This window comes from Balearica regulorum, chromosome 1 (genome assembly GCF_011004875.1).
Source record: "Balearica regulorum gibbericeps isolate bBalReg1 chromosome 1, bBalReg1.pri, whole genome shotgun sequence".
Taxonomy (NCBI): domain Eukaryota; kingdom Metazoa; phylum Chordata; class Aves; order Gruiformes; family Gruidae; genus Balearica; species Balearica regulorum.
In genome coordinates, this window is record NC_046184.1 from 70,893,568 (window position 1) to 70,910,843 (window position 17,276).

The 17,276-nt window shown below is 39.0% G+C and overlaps 1 protein-coding gene across 4 annotated transcripts in view; it reads right to left on the reverse strand.

Annotated features, from left to right (window-relative positions):
* Nucleotides 1-3,997: 3,997 nt before the first annotated feature.
* The window catches only part of LMO3 (LIM domain only 3), a 61,192-nt gene continuing 47,913 nt past the window's right edge, over nt 3,998-17,276 (reverse strand). For all 4 annotated transcript variants that reach the window (XM_075757649.1, XM_075757666.1, XM_075757657.1 and 1 more), the window contains one exon: nt 3,998-8,362. In XM_075757649.1, the coding sequence (XP_075613764.1) occupies nt 8,257-8,362 (106 nt within the window). In that variant the 3' untranslated portion in view covers nt 3,998-8,256. The remainder of the gene's footprint in view (nt 8,363-17,276) is intronic.

The following is a 17,276-nucleotide window of genomic DNA, read 5'->3' on the forward strand; positions in this document are numbered from 1 at the left end:
AGGTACCCCCAATTAAAGAAGGAAAGGTGTATGGACGTGTGGGATGTTAATCAGAAACTTGCAGATTGTTTAAAGGGATTTTCAGGTTGTTGAAAATGTCAATAGCTTGTGACACTATGACATCATACTACTAAAATAAGTAACTTGTAGGTTAGAAGGACTTTGGAGAATATATTCCAGGAGCTCTAAACCGATGGCAGGCAATATGCAGGTGGTCTCTTTTATCATTTGGACTACATTGCCTTGGCACAGTCCTGCTACTCTGTCTGTGGAAAGCTTTCAGTGCTCTGTCCTGCTTAGTTAACTTGTGTCCCTCTCTACCACTATTATTTTAGCATCTCAAAATCACTAATATATTTATCTTCATACCACTTTGAAGATGTAACGAGGGCCTGAGCACTATTTTCCAACTGGACAGAAAGATATAGAGAATAAAGTCCACACTGGTGGATCCAGGCATGCGCTGCTCATACCACAATGTTTAACGTTCAAGTACCCAGCTCCAGGGTTAACATCTGCCCTTAGTGAGCTCGACTTTGAAGAGAAATGTGTGTCTTGTATCCTGCTCATTTCACAAGCTTACATCCCCATCTCCACTTGAGCTTCATAGCTTGGGAACTTTACCTCCAGGAAGGTCTTCCAGCTGGCCACACAGAACACAGCTAAGGTGATTCCCCCCCCCTTTTTTTTTTAAAAGAGAAGTTTGAGAGGAAGAGAGCGAACAGGTCTATTATAATGCTCCCAAAATAAACTGGGATGAGAGGCCAAAGCAGAAATATTCCTTACAGCTACGGACTTAGCAGTGATATTTTATCACTTACATGATGATTGAGAGACTGTAGGAACAAATGTGAAGCTGTAATTCTAAATTAAAGACATTAAAGACATTTGTTAGGCATTTATCTTGCTTTATCTTTTTTTTTTTTAATTAATATGCACTCATTGTCACAAGGTTACTGTACTCCAGAAAGGCATTTTGTACAATGAGTACTGAAATGCTCTGCTTCAACTTCAACAAAAAAACCATCAAAATACTTTTATAGCTGTTGCTACATGATTATTGTTCACAGCTCATATGTTTGGTTAACTGTATGCCATCTGGTTTGGATACTTGGATATTATATTGCAATCACGAATGGCTAATAAAGCTGTGTAGTAGGTACCTAGAAGTTCTTACTAATGTAACTGTAAGAGTTAAAAGGTCTATATTTTTTTTTTCTTATTCTGTTCATCCAGAAAGCTAGTTACAATACTAGCAGTGTATTGGTTGGATGCAACTGATAAAAGTTTTAATGACCTTGATATAAAGAAAGGCTTAAACAAACTTTATATATTTTGAATAAGAGATAAAGATGCTTAGAAATACTTCTGGATAACATAGGATAAACCCCAAGTTTCCTGAAAGCAGAAAAATGTTAAAAATCTGGCCTTTCTTTCCAGATCTGTGCATTCACTTAGATGAATAAAATATGTATGCATTTTTTTCCTTTGGTGTAACCATCTACTGATAGGGTTTTTCATACCCATTATTTTATATACGTGTCTCCTCATAAAAACCACCGTTGGGAAGAACATAAAGAAAAATAATCTCATTTATGTTGGTGTAGACTACTTTTCTGCATTGGCCTTTAGAGACACTTTTGTGAAAGGAACCACAGACAAACCAGCACAACCTGGATCCCAGCTTGATACAAAAACAAGTCCATAGATTGTACTAATGTTGGTGGTGCTTGCTCTTTTCCCTGCCAACTAGTTTGCTTATGTATTTTACATGAAAGGAAAGTCAAAGTTTATGGCGAGATTTAAATCCTGATATGCCCGATATCCACATCTTGGCATCTATGGAAAGATAGCGTCAGGATAGGGAAAAAAATTGTCATCTCATCATCTTTTAGTTTGGATTAAAACCATCAGTAAATAGTTGGCCTACCAATGTGGCTCTTTCTTGTTATTTCTCAATGGCAGAACATGTCACATTGCTAAACGTAAATTGCTTTTGGCTAGTTTTTCAAAGTAATTTGACAACACAGTTTTATTTTGCTCTAACATAATCTAGAAAGTGTTTCCCAGCAGTGGGATAAAGGGAATGTGAAGAAACTATTGCACAGAATTCCTTGCCATTTGTTCCTTTCTTACAATACCTATCATTTTTTACTTAACTGTAGCAATCTTCTTAGGTTCAAACGCTCCACTTTTAGATGTATTCAGTGATTACATGAACTATATGGATTTCATACATTAGATGAGACTTTGCTTAGAATACTAATATTACATGCTTTACAATAATGCAGTGAATCCCAATTTGGTTTTGATTGCAATAATCTGGATTCATATGTGCAAACCCTTGCTAATTTAAGTTGATTTTACCTTTATCGTTTTGCATATTACATGATCTAGAGCCACACAAACAAAAGCTTGTTTGGACTTACCGTGCTTTCCTTTTCAGAAAACAGAATTCTTTTTAATTAAAAACACTTTAAAAAAATCAGTATGTGTAATTGCTAACACCTGCTATGTGTTACTAACAGATGTTTCTTACTTACCTAAGGGAACTGTTATAATTACACTATAAGCTTATTGGAATGGCATTTAACCAAGATAGTTTAGGAACTTTAGGTGGTGACTTTGTGTTCTTTTCTTCATCTTCTAAAAAACTTTACATAAAAAAAACCCCAACCCCAGCCAGCCCTCCTCACTCGCCTCCCCAGCTCATGTGCACCAAATACAGTTCACCACAATGAAGCTTTCGGCGTTCAGCCTCTCCTTGCTTCTCGGTCCATCTCTGAGCATCAAGGAGTTCACACGTGTTGCTCCAAACGCAGCAGAGGAGTTTCTCTTGGCAAGACCCAGGATGGGGCAGTTGTGTGAGGTCTTACAAGTCACGCTAATAGCGGGGTTCGAGGAATGCAGACTCACTGCATGATCTTGGGCAGCCCACTTAATCTCCCTGCCTCTGTATTCTTCTCCATGAAACACCAGCAACGTGGCCTGTTGGGAGGCCTACGTCAAAAGTGTTTGCCCAGGGCTTGGAGATCTTCAGCTCAAAGCAGAGGTTGGTTTGACCAGCTCTGTGTGTTTTCCTGTCACTTCAGACCTCGCAGCCCGGAGGCAGGCTGGCCTCGTGGGCGCTGCATGAGGTCTGCCGGCACGGCAGGTTGCAGGAGGTACGGTGGATTCTGGCATCTTCAGACTTGACTGCAGAGCAAGACACTCCACGTTCTCCCTCTGCATCTTCATTTATGAAACTAATCACACAATTACCTGCAGGCATGTGTTAAATATGACACCGGTCTCTGCAAAATAATGGGCCAATTGCAAACAATGAATAAAGAGAGGCAGCTCCATTTATAACTGCTGTTTCAACAGAGCTGTGTTGTAATCAAAGTGATCTGAGGGTGACTCATTAATTAATTGATGTTCTTTTTTATTATGTGCTATTGAGTTAATGAGTAATTTGTGCTAGATAACTCTCTGAACACACTGATTACGTGAGATATTTTCTGGGGCTTTCATACCAATGACATGCTGAATAGGTGGAAGACGGTATTTGCTTATGTATACTCATTATTAGCGGGTTCAGGATGAATATAAATCAGCAGAAGGGCATTTTAAAAGGTATTAGATATATGCAACCCTTACTTAAAGCTTTAAACAGATACTCCTCATCTTTTAATGCCTTAAATAGCATTAAAATCACTTCCTTTATAATACTTCTATCGCCCACAATTGGCAGCTTCTAGAAAGGGTGCCTACACAAAAGATTTTTACTGGGAGCATGTTTGTGCTAATGGCCTATTACCTTGCACATATTGTATTTTGGTTTCCTTTTGCAAGGTACTGAAGTGAACAGTAAACAGGTTTGGTCTGCATCATTGGACTGAAGTAGGAGAAATGTATTAAGTAAGTATGTGATTGGCTTTTTTTTTACCTAAAGTGGTATTTAAAAGAATAAAAACACTGTTCTTATATACAGTACACACTTTACCTTCTGTAGTTTGAGTTGTTAAAGCTTTTGCTTTATTGAAACCACAATATCTCCAATGCCATAGGAGTTTTTTATTCATTAAACAACAAATGGCTAAATTGATAATTTAGTCTGACAACAGCAGCACAGTGGAAGCTTTCAGAAGAATCAGCTAAATGTATAAAATTATACCCAGCAATCACTACAGACCTTCATTTTTGACAAGATTTGTTCTAGGTACAGATGACTGTAAACTACCTACTGCTGAGAAAATTATAAGAAGCTGCCGTATATTATGCTGAAAAAAGCCTTTAAAGTACTTTGTCTGTACTCTTGCCACAGTCCCTGTTTGTTTCCGCTCCCCACGGTCTCCCTTGTCACTGACCACTTTTCAATCTATTTTCCTCAAGTCATTTTATATGTAGGCAAGTAGGAACATTTGAGGGCTTGCTGGATGATTTTTCTTTATTTACGTTACACGAGCATAAATTTGAGCGTTCTGGGAGGGTAGGAAGAGGCAAGAAGGAGTGCTTAAAAAAAAGCAACCCGGAAAAGATGTTAAGCAAGATAAAAATACAATTATGAAACAGATCAACTTTTAGCCCTGGTCGCTGCTTCTGCAAAATCCAGGCTCTCTTGATTCATCACCAGTGGTGGCAGATAACAGACACAGCAGGTTATGGTTGGCAGAGGACCTTTCTACAGTTGAAAATCAAGGTTTGATAATTTGTACTTTTTCATGTGGCTTGAAAAACAGCAACCTAAGAATAATAGATGTTTAAAATTACTGTTATTCTTCTTATTATTTTTGTCTGGCTAAACTTAGGAGATACAAGTGGAAGCATTCCTGCCTGGCAAATGAGCAATCACTGAGCAATGGTCACTAGCAGAACATTTTGCTGTATGCACACAGAGCATGTTGACACACACAGTGATGGAGAAGGAAACCCAAGGTAGATAACTAAAAGCAACCCAAAGGAATGGTCTAGGCCTCTGTCAAAAAGATCAATAAAGCAGCCTGGCAGATAATCTCTCTTCAATATTGTCTTATGATATTATACTTTATTGGAGTTGTAAATGTTTCCATTAAATATTTCAACCCCCAGTTATTATTTTAACAGCCAGGCAAGATGGAAGTTTGAAATACAGGAAAATGCGTAATCAATCTCTGACCTACCTCAAATCTAAGTTTATACTGTAACTTCTACATACAGATTTTAGATATGTACGTGAATAAGATATATGAGCTTAAAGCGCTCAAAGCAATGCCATACCATTGCAGCTCTTCAAACAAGCATATCAACATTTCTTTATCCTTGCATCAACTAAGGTCGATAGAATGGTGAGACTACTTTTTTCTCCACAGCAGGGCCACCCCTCTCTTCCCCATTTGGAGCATATGTCACAAAACACACACATGCACGTATGAGTAGCATGGCGTGTAACAGTAAGCCACTGTTTTCCCATTCCACTCTCTTCGTTTACCCTACAGAGAGCTGAGCAGTGGCCCTTTGTGGTAATGAGAGCGCGCTTTAGCATTTACAGCACTATTAGTGTGTAGTTGCCTTCATCCCCAACAAGCCTTCCACGGGCTTAGTTGGTTTTGGTGCTCTCCTAACCTCAGATCTGCGGTTACCTACTGCACTCTTCTCCCAGAATATCCTAATGCTACTAGTAACATTTGCATGCATAGCTCTTGGTTTTCTGAAGAGCCAAAAATGCTTTACAAAAGCAGTGTATGCATTTGCCCCACCCGGCAGACAGGGGCAACTGAGGCACAGAGAAGTTGAGTAACTTGCCCAAGCTTACAGCAAGTCAAAGACAGAATCAAGGTCCCTTCTTTCCTGTTCCCCAGCCCTATTTCTGAACCAGGGATTTCTATCCAGTCTTTAGTCTACTAGTGGAAAGCAGAAGAGAGATGTTTCTGGCTGCTAACTGAAAAACACAGCAGAGGCTGGAGGAGAAAATTGAAACTGATACCAAAATAAGATCATATGATTTTTCCCTTTCTGGCCAACCTCACCTTCACGGAATGGACAACTTGTTTAATGCACCTGAAGCGGTGCCTAATAGTACCTCTGACATCAACTGCTTCGTTATCCCACAGACGTTAAGGGACTGTGGAAGAGAAACCTGTGCTCAAAGTTAGGAAGGAAGATAGTGCACAAAGTAGGGCTAAATTTCAATTGAAAAATGATGTGGAGCTATTTCTTCTAATTAGCAAGAACAGCCTGAGGAGTCGTTGCATTCCTTACTGGTCCTGTATGAGTCAAACTCAAGTTTTGTGAGCCATGCTTATTTTTAAAAGGGTTCACAGCCAGAAACAAAACCACACTGTAACAATAGTCATTAGATCTAAATATCCATTTCTAAATCAAGCCACTGTGCAGTGTACTCCAAACCATACACTAGAGGAATCACCTCACTGCACTACAAAGTTTCTTTCCCCATCCCCAGCAAAAACATGTTGAAACTGCGCAAGGAGACAGGAAGAGCAAGGAAAGACAGCACTCAACTTGAGCAGAGGTGGGGGTTCTTAGTCTAAATAAAAACAAGAGCTCAGCTTCATAGCAACATAGGGTATAGTGGGTTTCTATTCTTTCTTTCTTTTTTCTTTTTTTTTTTTTTTCTCTCAATGTTGTTTTTTTAAATGCAGGCTGTTTTCCCCATGAGCTAGATTACAGCAGCAAAGAGAAAAGAATTAAATATGCATTTAACAACATTTTAAGCATTCATCCTGCTTTACTTTGCCAAACACCTGTAAGCTCTGTTAGGGGCATGAGCACTTAGGGACATCCTGCTGATGCAATAGCTTCATGGCTTTAAAAACAGAGGTCCACCTCTCCTAGAAACCGGACTGACTGCCAACAGTAGCTTTCAGCAGTGACTCCACCTCTGTCAAAAGGATTTTAGTTGCTACTATTGATGGGACAAACCTGTAGGATGTTGTCACAGACAGCAAAGTACCTGTGTAGTCAATCGAGTGTGGTAGCTTGCACTTTCTGTATTGGCATTTCAAAGTTTTGTCCCATCTATATCAGCACTTAAATTGCCTTCAGCATTCACTGAGGTGGGTAATAAGTAACCAGTCACTCTCCTAGTGTCAGCTTGGGGTCATTTCCTTAATGTAAATAGACCCTCAGAGGGGGCTGTTTACAGTGCCTTCTAGTTTCACTTTTTTCCAGGGTTTGTTGAGGACACAGCCCCAGAAAACTTTAGGGTTAAGCCCTGATAAAAGAAAAAAAAAAAAGGAGAAAAAAAAAAAAAAAAAGGAAAGGGGGACAGAGAGAGACCCCTCAAATTTTAAGAAATTTTTAAAATGTTTTTGAACAGAAGTCCTCTCCCTTCCCACCTAAATTAAATTATTTCAGAAAAATAACATATATATTTTTTATATATATATAAAAAATAAGATACCCAGAGGCACTGGTTTGCATTAGGGCTTAATTTCCAGCTAAATTAAAAATCAAATCCAGGCATTTTGAATGCCTAAGGGGCACAAAAGCAGCACCTAAAATCATTAACTTTTGCACCTTTTATAATATATCCCAAACAGGTCAGATTTGTTTTTCAAAATTTTGTAGTAAAATAAAAGTGCTCTTTGAGGAAAATCTATGCAATTAAACAGCAGATGCTTAACCCCTGAAAAATAGAGGCTTATAACAGAAGTGCTGATAGACCCTTAACCATAGCATCATTAGCAGCAGGTGCTGCTAGAGTTGTTAGTTTTCTAAATAGTTTTAATGTAAACAGTATTCTTAAGCTCTAAGTGTAGCATAATGGTTGGGATTTGCTCTTTAATTCTTTTTACTAGAAAGATACAGCTCATTTAAAATAGCTGGTAGATACAGAAAGCATAAATATACAGTAAGTTTAGACACTGATTGTACTAAATGCAACAATACAAAGAAGCAAACAGGAACACAAATGGTAACACAATAAAACTGTATTACATTTGTGCTTCAAATATTACAATACATTATATACAATAGTCCAAAATAAACATCTCATGCCAAATGACACAAAAAGAAACAAAAACCCAAACAAACCAAAAACCCCAAGAGCAAGCAAAAAGAATCCAGCTGTATGTACAGTACCTTTTTAATTAACATTCAACTCTGAACTGGAGAAATTTTCACTACATACAGATGCAGTCCGCCTTTTATTTCACGCAACCATTCTGCCTCCTATCTATGCTATTCAGTAGGTTCCTGTGTCATTTCTTATATACATGTTGAGCAAAAAAGATAAAAGAACATAGTGCTTTGTATTCTTAATGATGTGGCATCAGCTCAGCGAACCTGGGGTGCATAACCTTCTTTCATTAAACCCTCCTCATAGTCTGTCTGGCACAGAATCATGTTGTTCTTCAGGAAAAATTTGTCTCCAACGCAAAATCTGAAATTACAATAATAAAGGAAAGAAAAAAAAGGTAGTTTCAGGACGAATGATGTGATAAGATCTTACATGTAAGGCTTGTACAACAAATGTTCACGATTTTGTTGCACTGACCGCACGTCTCGCACCTCTGCTGTCTGTCGCAGAGCACGCAGACACGTGTGCACGTATGTAAAAGCCCTGTAAAAGCCCAGCAGAGGAACTGCTTTGGTATCAGAACTAATCCTGTGCTTTCAACAAAATCTAGTGCATTCAAGCGTTTTTGCTTCCCCAGCCAAAAACTTCATTCAAAGCCCACCAAAGACTGTGGGAGTCTTGGATCAGGTCGCCAGCACACAGAAAAACCAGAATAAATATCCCAGGCTACTGCGCTGAGTGAAAAGTAAATGTCCTGCTTTCACACAAATCAGAAGGAAAACAAAGTGACTGTATGCAGGAGGAAGCCCATCTGAGAGACGGTACATTTGTCTTGTGCAGGCGTACCGGTAAGAATTTCTTGTTACATTCCAGTTGGACATTTTACTAGAATTGATTTCAACCGGTGGTTCTGAGAACTGTTTCTAGCATACACACAACTTTACATCTATTGTGGTGCAAACTAGAGACACACAGGCAGGTATGTGGAGTAACCTTTTTTCTTTTCTCCTGTAGGAGTTGATTATAAATGTAGTTACTCAACTAACTACTCTCTCTCTTGTGGTATCAGCAAACCTACCTTGTTATACTATTATGTGCATCAGAATGACCTGATAGCTACAAAACACTACCGAGATATTTCATTCGATTTTCTCTGATGAGTAGGAAAATCACGTAACGTTAACGCTGCTGGCTGGCTGGCTGACTTCAAACTTGGAGTGAAGGAGGATTTCCCAGCTCAGCGGTACGCTTGAATCTAAGAAGGCTCTTCACTGACACCCCCCTCAACCTTCCCCCCCCCCCCCCCCCCGCAAAGCCAATCTTCTTGAAGATACTTAGGGAGCAAGTGAATAGGGCCAACGCATAGAAAAAGAGTTTCCCTAGTGACTGCCTTGGCAGGGTTACGTGCCTTTGTTTATAGTGAACTCTCCAGCTATAAAATATATTGGGAGGCACTGCTCACATTATTCCAATTAAAATGAAAGAAAGTAACCTAAATGAACCCCTTAACACTGATGTGAATAAATGAAACCAGTTTCTACCAGCTAATTATGGATCTCACTACATAAAGTATTGTTTAATGTGTAACGGATTATAATGTCCTTTTTTGTATAATTTCCAAATGGTGACATCCTGGACACAATTAGGGTCAGATATAAATGCCTGTGTTGTTTACGGTAGATTTAACAACAGAGTAGCTATGGGAATAGCTGTATATGTATTTAATTGTAACAATTTAACCTTCAAATAGTGGTGCCTGCTGTAGTTGACCCAGTAAAACTACGTAAATGACACAGGTTGACCTGCCTGACCTCCGATAGTGGTCTCTCTTTATCAGATAGTCAATTTCTAATGATGTTCGAGCAGAAATCTTGGTGAATTGTCACAGATTAAATTGTGTATTGAAAGCAGTCCTTTAATGTTTTGTGAAGTTGGAGGTTTAAATGAGTAGCAGTTGGACTGATTTACATTTGTGAAGATTGGAATGCTAGACAAACAGTGAACCCATTTATTTTCCAACTGGGTAGCTTTGGAAATTTATCCTTATGCTAGCTAAATAGATAGAGGGAAAATAGTGTAATAAAAAAGTGGATTGAAAAGAATTAGCTCTGCTCTTAAAGGAAAATTGGTTTGTTTATTTGTGGACTTTTTTTTTTTCTGTAGGATTACTGCCTGCTGCTGCTGATGATTGAAAATAGAGATTACGGAATGATCCTGAAATCTTTAAGTTATTTATGGTCAAGACTCTTTTATAGAATTTACAGGTTCCCGCTATCCTTCCCACCCCAATCCTGGCATACCAGGCTACTAATAACACAAAAGTGTTTTGAGTAGCTGTGTTGAAATGCTGAATTCTTGAAGCAAAGAAGTTCTTCGGCAGTTTCTCTAGTTTCCATCTTTTGTATTTTTGTCCATTGACAACAATGCTGAGAAAAATACTTTTGTGCAACTTACCAGATTAGATGAAGGAGCCTTAACTAGTGCTGATATGTAAAAGTGTTTTCCCCAAAGAAGTCACATTACAAAAAAAAAAAAAAAAAATTCAGTCCTTCTGAGTTTCTCTTAAATGAACATACGGATTAATATGGACTAAAGCAGGGGAAGTCAGGCATTGTGACAAATCACGCACTCCATTACAGTTAGCCCAAAGGTTACCGATGGCGACTGAGAGGGGGATGTCCCGCCAGCAGTGCCCACCACACAGAGGGTTTTGCGCAGCAGGGCGGCTCTCCCCGTGGGTCAGGCACCAGTGGGAGACACAGCCACCTCTGCCCACCCAGCAAAAAGCACTCGCTCTGAACGGTGAGTGTAATTCAGCTACGTAATCTTTTGTCTTCCAGTGTAATACAGAGCTTAGTGGACTAATTTGTTTAAAATATTTAGTAAATGAAAAATACACTGCTGAAGTGCAATTCACATGCCATGGCAATACTTTCACATGTGACTTCTTGCAACATTGCTTGCATCAAAACGCTGGCCGAAGGATTTTGTTTCTCAGCCCTCGGAGAAGTGCCACGGTTTGAATTAAACTGCACCAGCTACGGGACGCCTTTCCCAATAAAAAGTGTCAATGCCTTTTGCTTTTGCTATGTTAATATGTCGAGCCAGAAATGCTCTACCTATGTCTACATGGCATTTGACAGCTTTATGCATGAGTGGCCTTAAACATACACAGTTCCACAAATCATTTACCTTCCAAGTGTACAGCTGTCTCGTGGAGAGGCTGCCAGTGGCCTGTCTAGACACGCTTGGCTGTCTGATAACCTGTGGGGTGGGGGCCCAGACACCCTCTGGGTTCATCTGGGGCTGCGCTTGCACACTGGGGGTGATCCTCTGCCTTGGGGAAACCTGTTAGTTGGGATACTTAAGGGCCAAACTCTGCAACCGTTTTCGTATTGTGCAAGTTCAGCGACCGAAACGCATTGGCAAAGACTGACGGTGAGGTTTGCGTGTGCCCCTGGGTATTAAACGTGTGAACTATGCACTCATTAGGTGACAAAGAGGTAAGCACCAGGTGAAAAACATATAAACATGGTTTGCTAGCTCCCAAGTAAAATGAAACAAGGCAAGGAGATGGATGAAGTATGAGAAATTCTGTCCATCCCCACTTACAGTATTATTTGACTCTCAAAAGCAGATTTAGCCTCCGCTGAAGTCAAAGAGCTAAATATTGCAACTACTTCAGATGGGTTTTGAACACTCCAGGATTTAAACCTTGTTCAGCTTTAAAATGGAAGGGTAAATTCAAGCCTAGCCTTCCACCTCCAGCAAGTGTTGTTTGGTTTTTTTGTTGTTTGGTTTTTTTTTTTGTTTTGTGTTTGTTTTTTTTTTTAATGGAATTGGCATAGGATGTAAATCAGGGCACAGTTTGGGCACGTATATCAAGTGGAGTCAAGGAGCATATTGAGATGCCACTGGGTTAGGAGTATATAATGAGGCAAGACTATTACTCTTCTAGCAAGCAGATGGTAGTCTTCAGCTTTCCCTAAAACCCTCACCCAATTTATTTAATAGGCATGCAAGATGAACGGGGGAAAAAAATCTACAATAGGCTGCATTAACATGCCAGATTGGACTTACCACCATAAATTGATAATGCTACTTTTGACACGACTGTGACATTAGCAGAATGACCATTATAATTAACCTACATCCTAGAACTCCTGTCATATTTTACAATGGCAAAAGGAAGGCCATTTATATTAGAAAATGACCTCTGTTATCACCTTGTTTGGAAGGCGAAGGTGTGCCTGGACTAATCACAAGTAGTATAAAACTTCCATTTTGAGAAACAGCTACCTCATTGTTCAGAACAGATACTTAAGGAGATCTCCCTGCTGTCTGTCATCTTTTCTGATGTACAGGATGTGTGTCAAGGTACTGAAGACTTCTTAAGAAAGCGAGAGAAATATTGCTGTGCACAAAGATGGCTGTGTGTGAAGTGCCTCCTTTGGTAATGCCAGATCTTTGGTTTTGTAGAAAGAAACAAAATCTGGAAGCATTTAAATGATTTCCTCTAGGATAAAGAAAGATCAGACTTACCGCACCCACACCCTTCCCCTCTGCTTTGTGCGCTCAGTGATGTACCTTGTCCTCTGCTTTTCCTCCTTTCCTCTTTTAAAGCTCCTTTGAGTTTCCAGCATAACTCAAACTAATGTTCATCTATATGTAACGCTGAGAGAACAAAGCCACTCTTTTACATCGCAGTTCATCAGTCCACACCTACGGTTTACTAATTCTAGGTTTCTGTCAAAAAGTCCATTTATTGTCAAAGGCTGGAAAGTGGGAGCTGTGCCTGGGTTTGTACATTTTTGCCAGTACGATGTCGTATATATACACACACAGAATCCTAGGTCAACTTACAAAGACAAACCTCAACTTGGTGTTCTTTGTATTTACTATTTTTTTTAAAAGCAGGTAGGGAAAATGTATTAATTTTTATTCTAAATTTAGAGACACTCAATGAAAATAAGCAGTATTCAGGTCTTCAGAATTTATAAAATGACCACTCATGCAAAAATCTAATGTGGGTGTTTGAAATAAGGATGTCCCTGGAATTGCATTCCCTCTCCGCGGCTTGACAGAGAACAAAGGCAGCATTGTGTGGGCATTTTACAGTTTATACTGGAGGTAAGTGTTTACAACTACATCAGAACAGCGATTTGAATGTGTGTGTAACCATTTTCAGTCCAGTTCCCATTAAAATAAAGGCTGTTTCAGATAGAAGGATAGAACAGTTGATTTAAATACCCTTCAGTGATAGCAGATGGGGGTTTTAAACCATACCCTGAGTTGACTTCAAACTGCAGAAAGAAAATATCACAGAAGTATGGAACAAGCTGCTAAAGCAGCCGACAGAGTGAAAGGAAGGACACGGACACTCCGGAAAGTGGGAAAGCCGAAGGCAGACTGACATCACTGCTGCAGTCAAGTGTCGAGCAAAGATACAGCTGAGCCCACTCGCAAGATTTTCCACTCCATTTTGCTAGTCACACACATGCAACTTGACAAAGTGCGAAAGGCAGTGTCTGTTTACAAGTTTGTTTTTCCAGTGGTTTCCTTTTTTTTTTTTCCCTTTAAATTTTCTACAGAAATTAACTATATTGAGACTACTGCCAAAGAGAGGTGAAGTGCTGCTGAGGAGAAGTTTAATGTGTTTACAGAGAAGAAAGAGGAGCACTCACACCATTAAGATGACTGTCACTAAGCTCTGTGGGTATTCAGGAGATGGAAAAACTTCAAATTAGGAGTAAGCTGTACAGAGACATGAAAGATAAGGGGATGCTAAAACCTTTAGGCTAGGAGCAGAGCTTAATATTCACAAAATCCCTTCAGCATTAAGCATCAGTATCAAGAAAAAAATGAAAATATGTCAAAAACTGGCTGGATGGAGCAATTAGATCCCAGAGCTGAATAGCTTTATGAAAGGGAAAATATGAGACAGCGCTTATTTGACACCAGGGACTAGGCTTGGTGGCTCAGGAGATGTCTTTCAGTCCTATGTCTACAGTCCTATCTACAGCCTGTCTTCCTAGAATACAGTATGTGAGACAACGTGTTTTTCTTCTCACTCTGAAAGTGTAGCCTTCAGGAGGCCCATAAAAGGGGACAGGCACATTATGAGTTAGCTCAGAGATGGAGTTTATGGCCCGAACAAAAGTCCCCTGAAATCAAGGGAGTCTAACTACCATCCACACTGAGACTTGAGCTGGATGGTGAGTTGTAGATACTCAAAAATAAGAAAACAAACAGTGAAGTTGTACATAAAAGCAGAAAAATCACTGAATCTTTCACAAAAAGCACTAGGCAAAAATGAGCAGGCCTCTCACTGGGCCAGGATCAACTATTTAAAGGGTAGGAATATGAGGGTCACGCAATAACAAGACTGAAGAACGGGCTGCCTCCAGGCTTGGTGTGATGTGAGTTAATCTCATTATTAGGTAGCTCGGAAGGCACAAGGGACTGGAAGGAGCAACCAGACGCAGAACGTCAGAACTTCAGTGTTGGCAAAGACAAAGTAGTGCAAAGTGACGAAAGGATTTAGTCTACTCATGAACATTGCATATACTCTGTTAGGAAAAAAAAAAAACAAACCTAAATGGTAGATGATAACTGAAAACCTGAAATATGGAACCAAACAGAGAGCGTTATATACTCTGTGGTAGCACTCCAGATATGTTGTGCTTTTACTGATATAAAGAATGACCCAAAGGATTTAAAATTTAATGGGGGAAGAGAATATGAAGGTGGGGAATAAGGTCAAACATACAAGTCTTGCAATAGCTGGTGAGCCTTGCTGCCTCTGTTGCTGATTTTTTGATATCACCGATGTGTTTGTAAATAAAAATATTCTCTTCAATAAATAAATTCCACATCAGGGACAGTGGCTGGAGTGAGCAGATCTAAAAAACCTCAATAACATAATTTTGCATACAAAGGGGCAGCATGGGATAAAGAAAGAAAATTAAACTGCTATCTTATAAACTCATCCTCAACCAGAATCTGTTGTTTGGTTTTGATTAGCTTAACTAGAGGAAGAAAAAAGGATCCTGAGAAGGGCAACAGAAATTATTAATGGCATGGTGACTGACAAGATTATTCAAAGAAAAGAAAAAGGTTTCATAGCAGATACAAAACCCCTCCAAAACTGGTAATGGGTCAGCTGTCTAGCATTTTTGGGTTTTATTGTTATACAAGTAATGAAAAACAAAAGATTTAAAGCTATTTATTAATGAGCGAATGTAGTCAGTGGGATGCTTTCCCATAGGAATCACAGAAGAGCTACACTGGAGCATCCATGAAATAGGATTTATTATAAAAAACAACAAAATTAATTCTTCAGAGTGCCACTAGCCCCAGATTGTGAGCAAGAAAAGTACCCTACAGGCAGTCTGTTTTATTAGGCTCTATGAGAGCTATTGCAATATAATCAGGATTAGGGCCACTTTTGAGAATTTCTGAAATTCTTTGAAACTTCTGGAAATGCTCCCTGTTTTGACTAGATGAATTAGACTGTATTTCAGGTAGATCAATTCTTTTGTTCCCAGACTAAGACTCCTGTAAGACTATTTCAGCAACTCTTTGCCCAAACTACATGCAAAGTAAAAATCAAATAAAAGACTAGATTGAAGGCTCAGGAATGACAAGGCTAAGAATTATTAAATATCCCAGGAAAGCTCCATTTCAGAAACACCTTACAGCACTTTTCCAGGGGGATCAGTGGCCCTAGGGCACAGTATGATGTATATTAGCTGCAAAGTGAAACTGTACATTAGTTCACACTTGTAGCGGTAAAAGAGGAGTATTGAAAAGAATCACAACAGCTTCACTTTTTTGGGGAGAGAAAAAGAAAGTTCCCTTCCTCAGATCCAAGAGTGCTAACTATGATGAAAATCTTTTGCACTCTGGGTAGCAAACAGTCTGCTTTGCTTGACTGATGAAGATTAGCTGACTTCTTACATTAAAGAAGTTTGTCTTGTATGGGCTGAAGTGACAAGACAATAACTAAGTGCTAATTGTGCATAACCAACACTAAAGATATGCAGCCCCATTATGGCATGTAATAAATGAAGCGAACAACAGAAATATATTAGGCGCTTTAATAATGATACTAGAACTGTGGTTTGAAAAAAACCAGGGATGTGAAGGGTTTAAGAAACGAAACCTAGGAGAGTGCGTGTGTCTCACTTAAGTGCGTGCTACGGGAGGCTCTGCCTGCCTTACTCAGAATACAGCCTCTTAGTTCTGTGGCAAGACAAAATTGATATAGGACTTTAAAAAGCATTAGAACCTATAATTACTTTGCATTATTATATAGTTTAAGGAGTGGTTATTACTTGCCTGGTATTTTAATTTCCCATGCAACATGATGAAAAAGGTCAATTTGGCTTTTTTTAAAGAGCGTAATTGTAGTGTGCTACACTTATTAGCAGCTGTACATTTTATGGTTCTTTAGGGATGTTTGATTTTTAAATGACTACAGTGTTACAAAATAATACACTGTAGGACAAGGTAAGTTAGCAAAGCTTATTTAGAGCTGTATCTAACTTTGTCGTGTTAGACTATTATCTTCCTAATTTTCTATTACTTCCCTAGAAGGGTACATCTTGTGTTTCTTCCCACCTGAAAATGAAAAAAATATCAACACTATAAAACTCTAAATAGGATCATGTAATAACTGAAAAATAACTGAAATTAATAGGTACATTAAGGAACGGACATAATTGGTTCTCTCATTTCCTAGACGTTGTAGAAGTCACTGGCAAAGCTGCTAGCAGCTCTCGAGGAGTCGGAAAAGGAGCTCTCGGTGAAATCTCTGACAGAATTTGGCCACCATCCTGAATGTAGTTGCTATAAGTTCGGCTGTATTCACCTCTGAAAAATTCAGTTGTTTCAATTTTACCATTTTTGACATTTGTTCTGCAACTGTACCGTATGGGTGATGTTTCAGAACAAAGCATCAGGTTTGGATCCTTGGGATTTTTATAAACTACAGTTAGGATATGGAAATAAAAATATGGCATATGAAGTCCAATGCTGCTACAGAGAAAATGGTGTGAACAACATCTTTTAAATTTAAATGATTACAGTTCTCGCAACAGGAAGAAACAACATGTACTTTAAAAGAAATACATGTGATAAAAATGAAGAATTAAAGTGAAATTAATGTAATAATGACAAATGGTACTGCTACGCTCTTCTGCAGAAAAGGATCTCAAAGTCCTTTTAAAGTCCTCATAAATATTAATTAATTAAACTTGACAGACAGCTTTTTGAA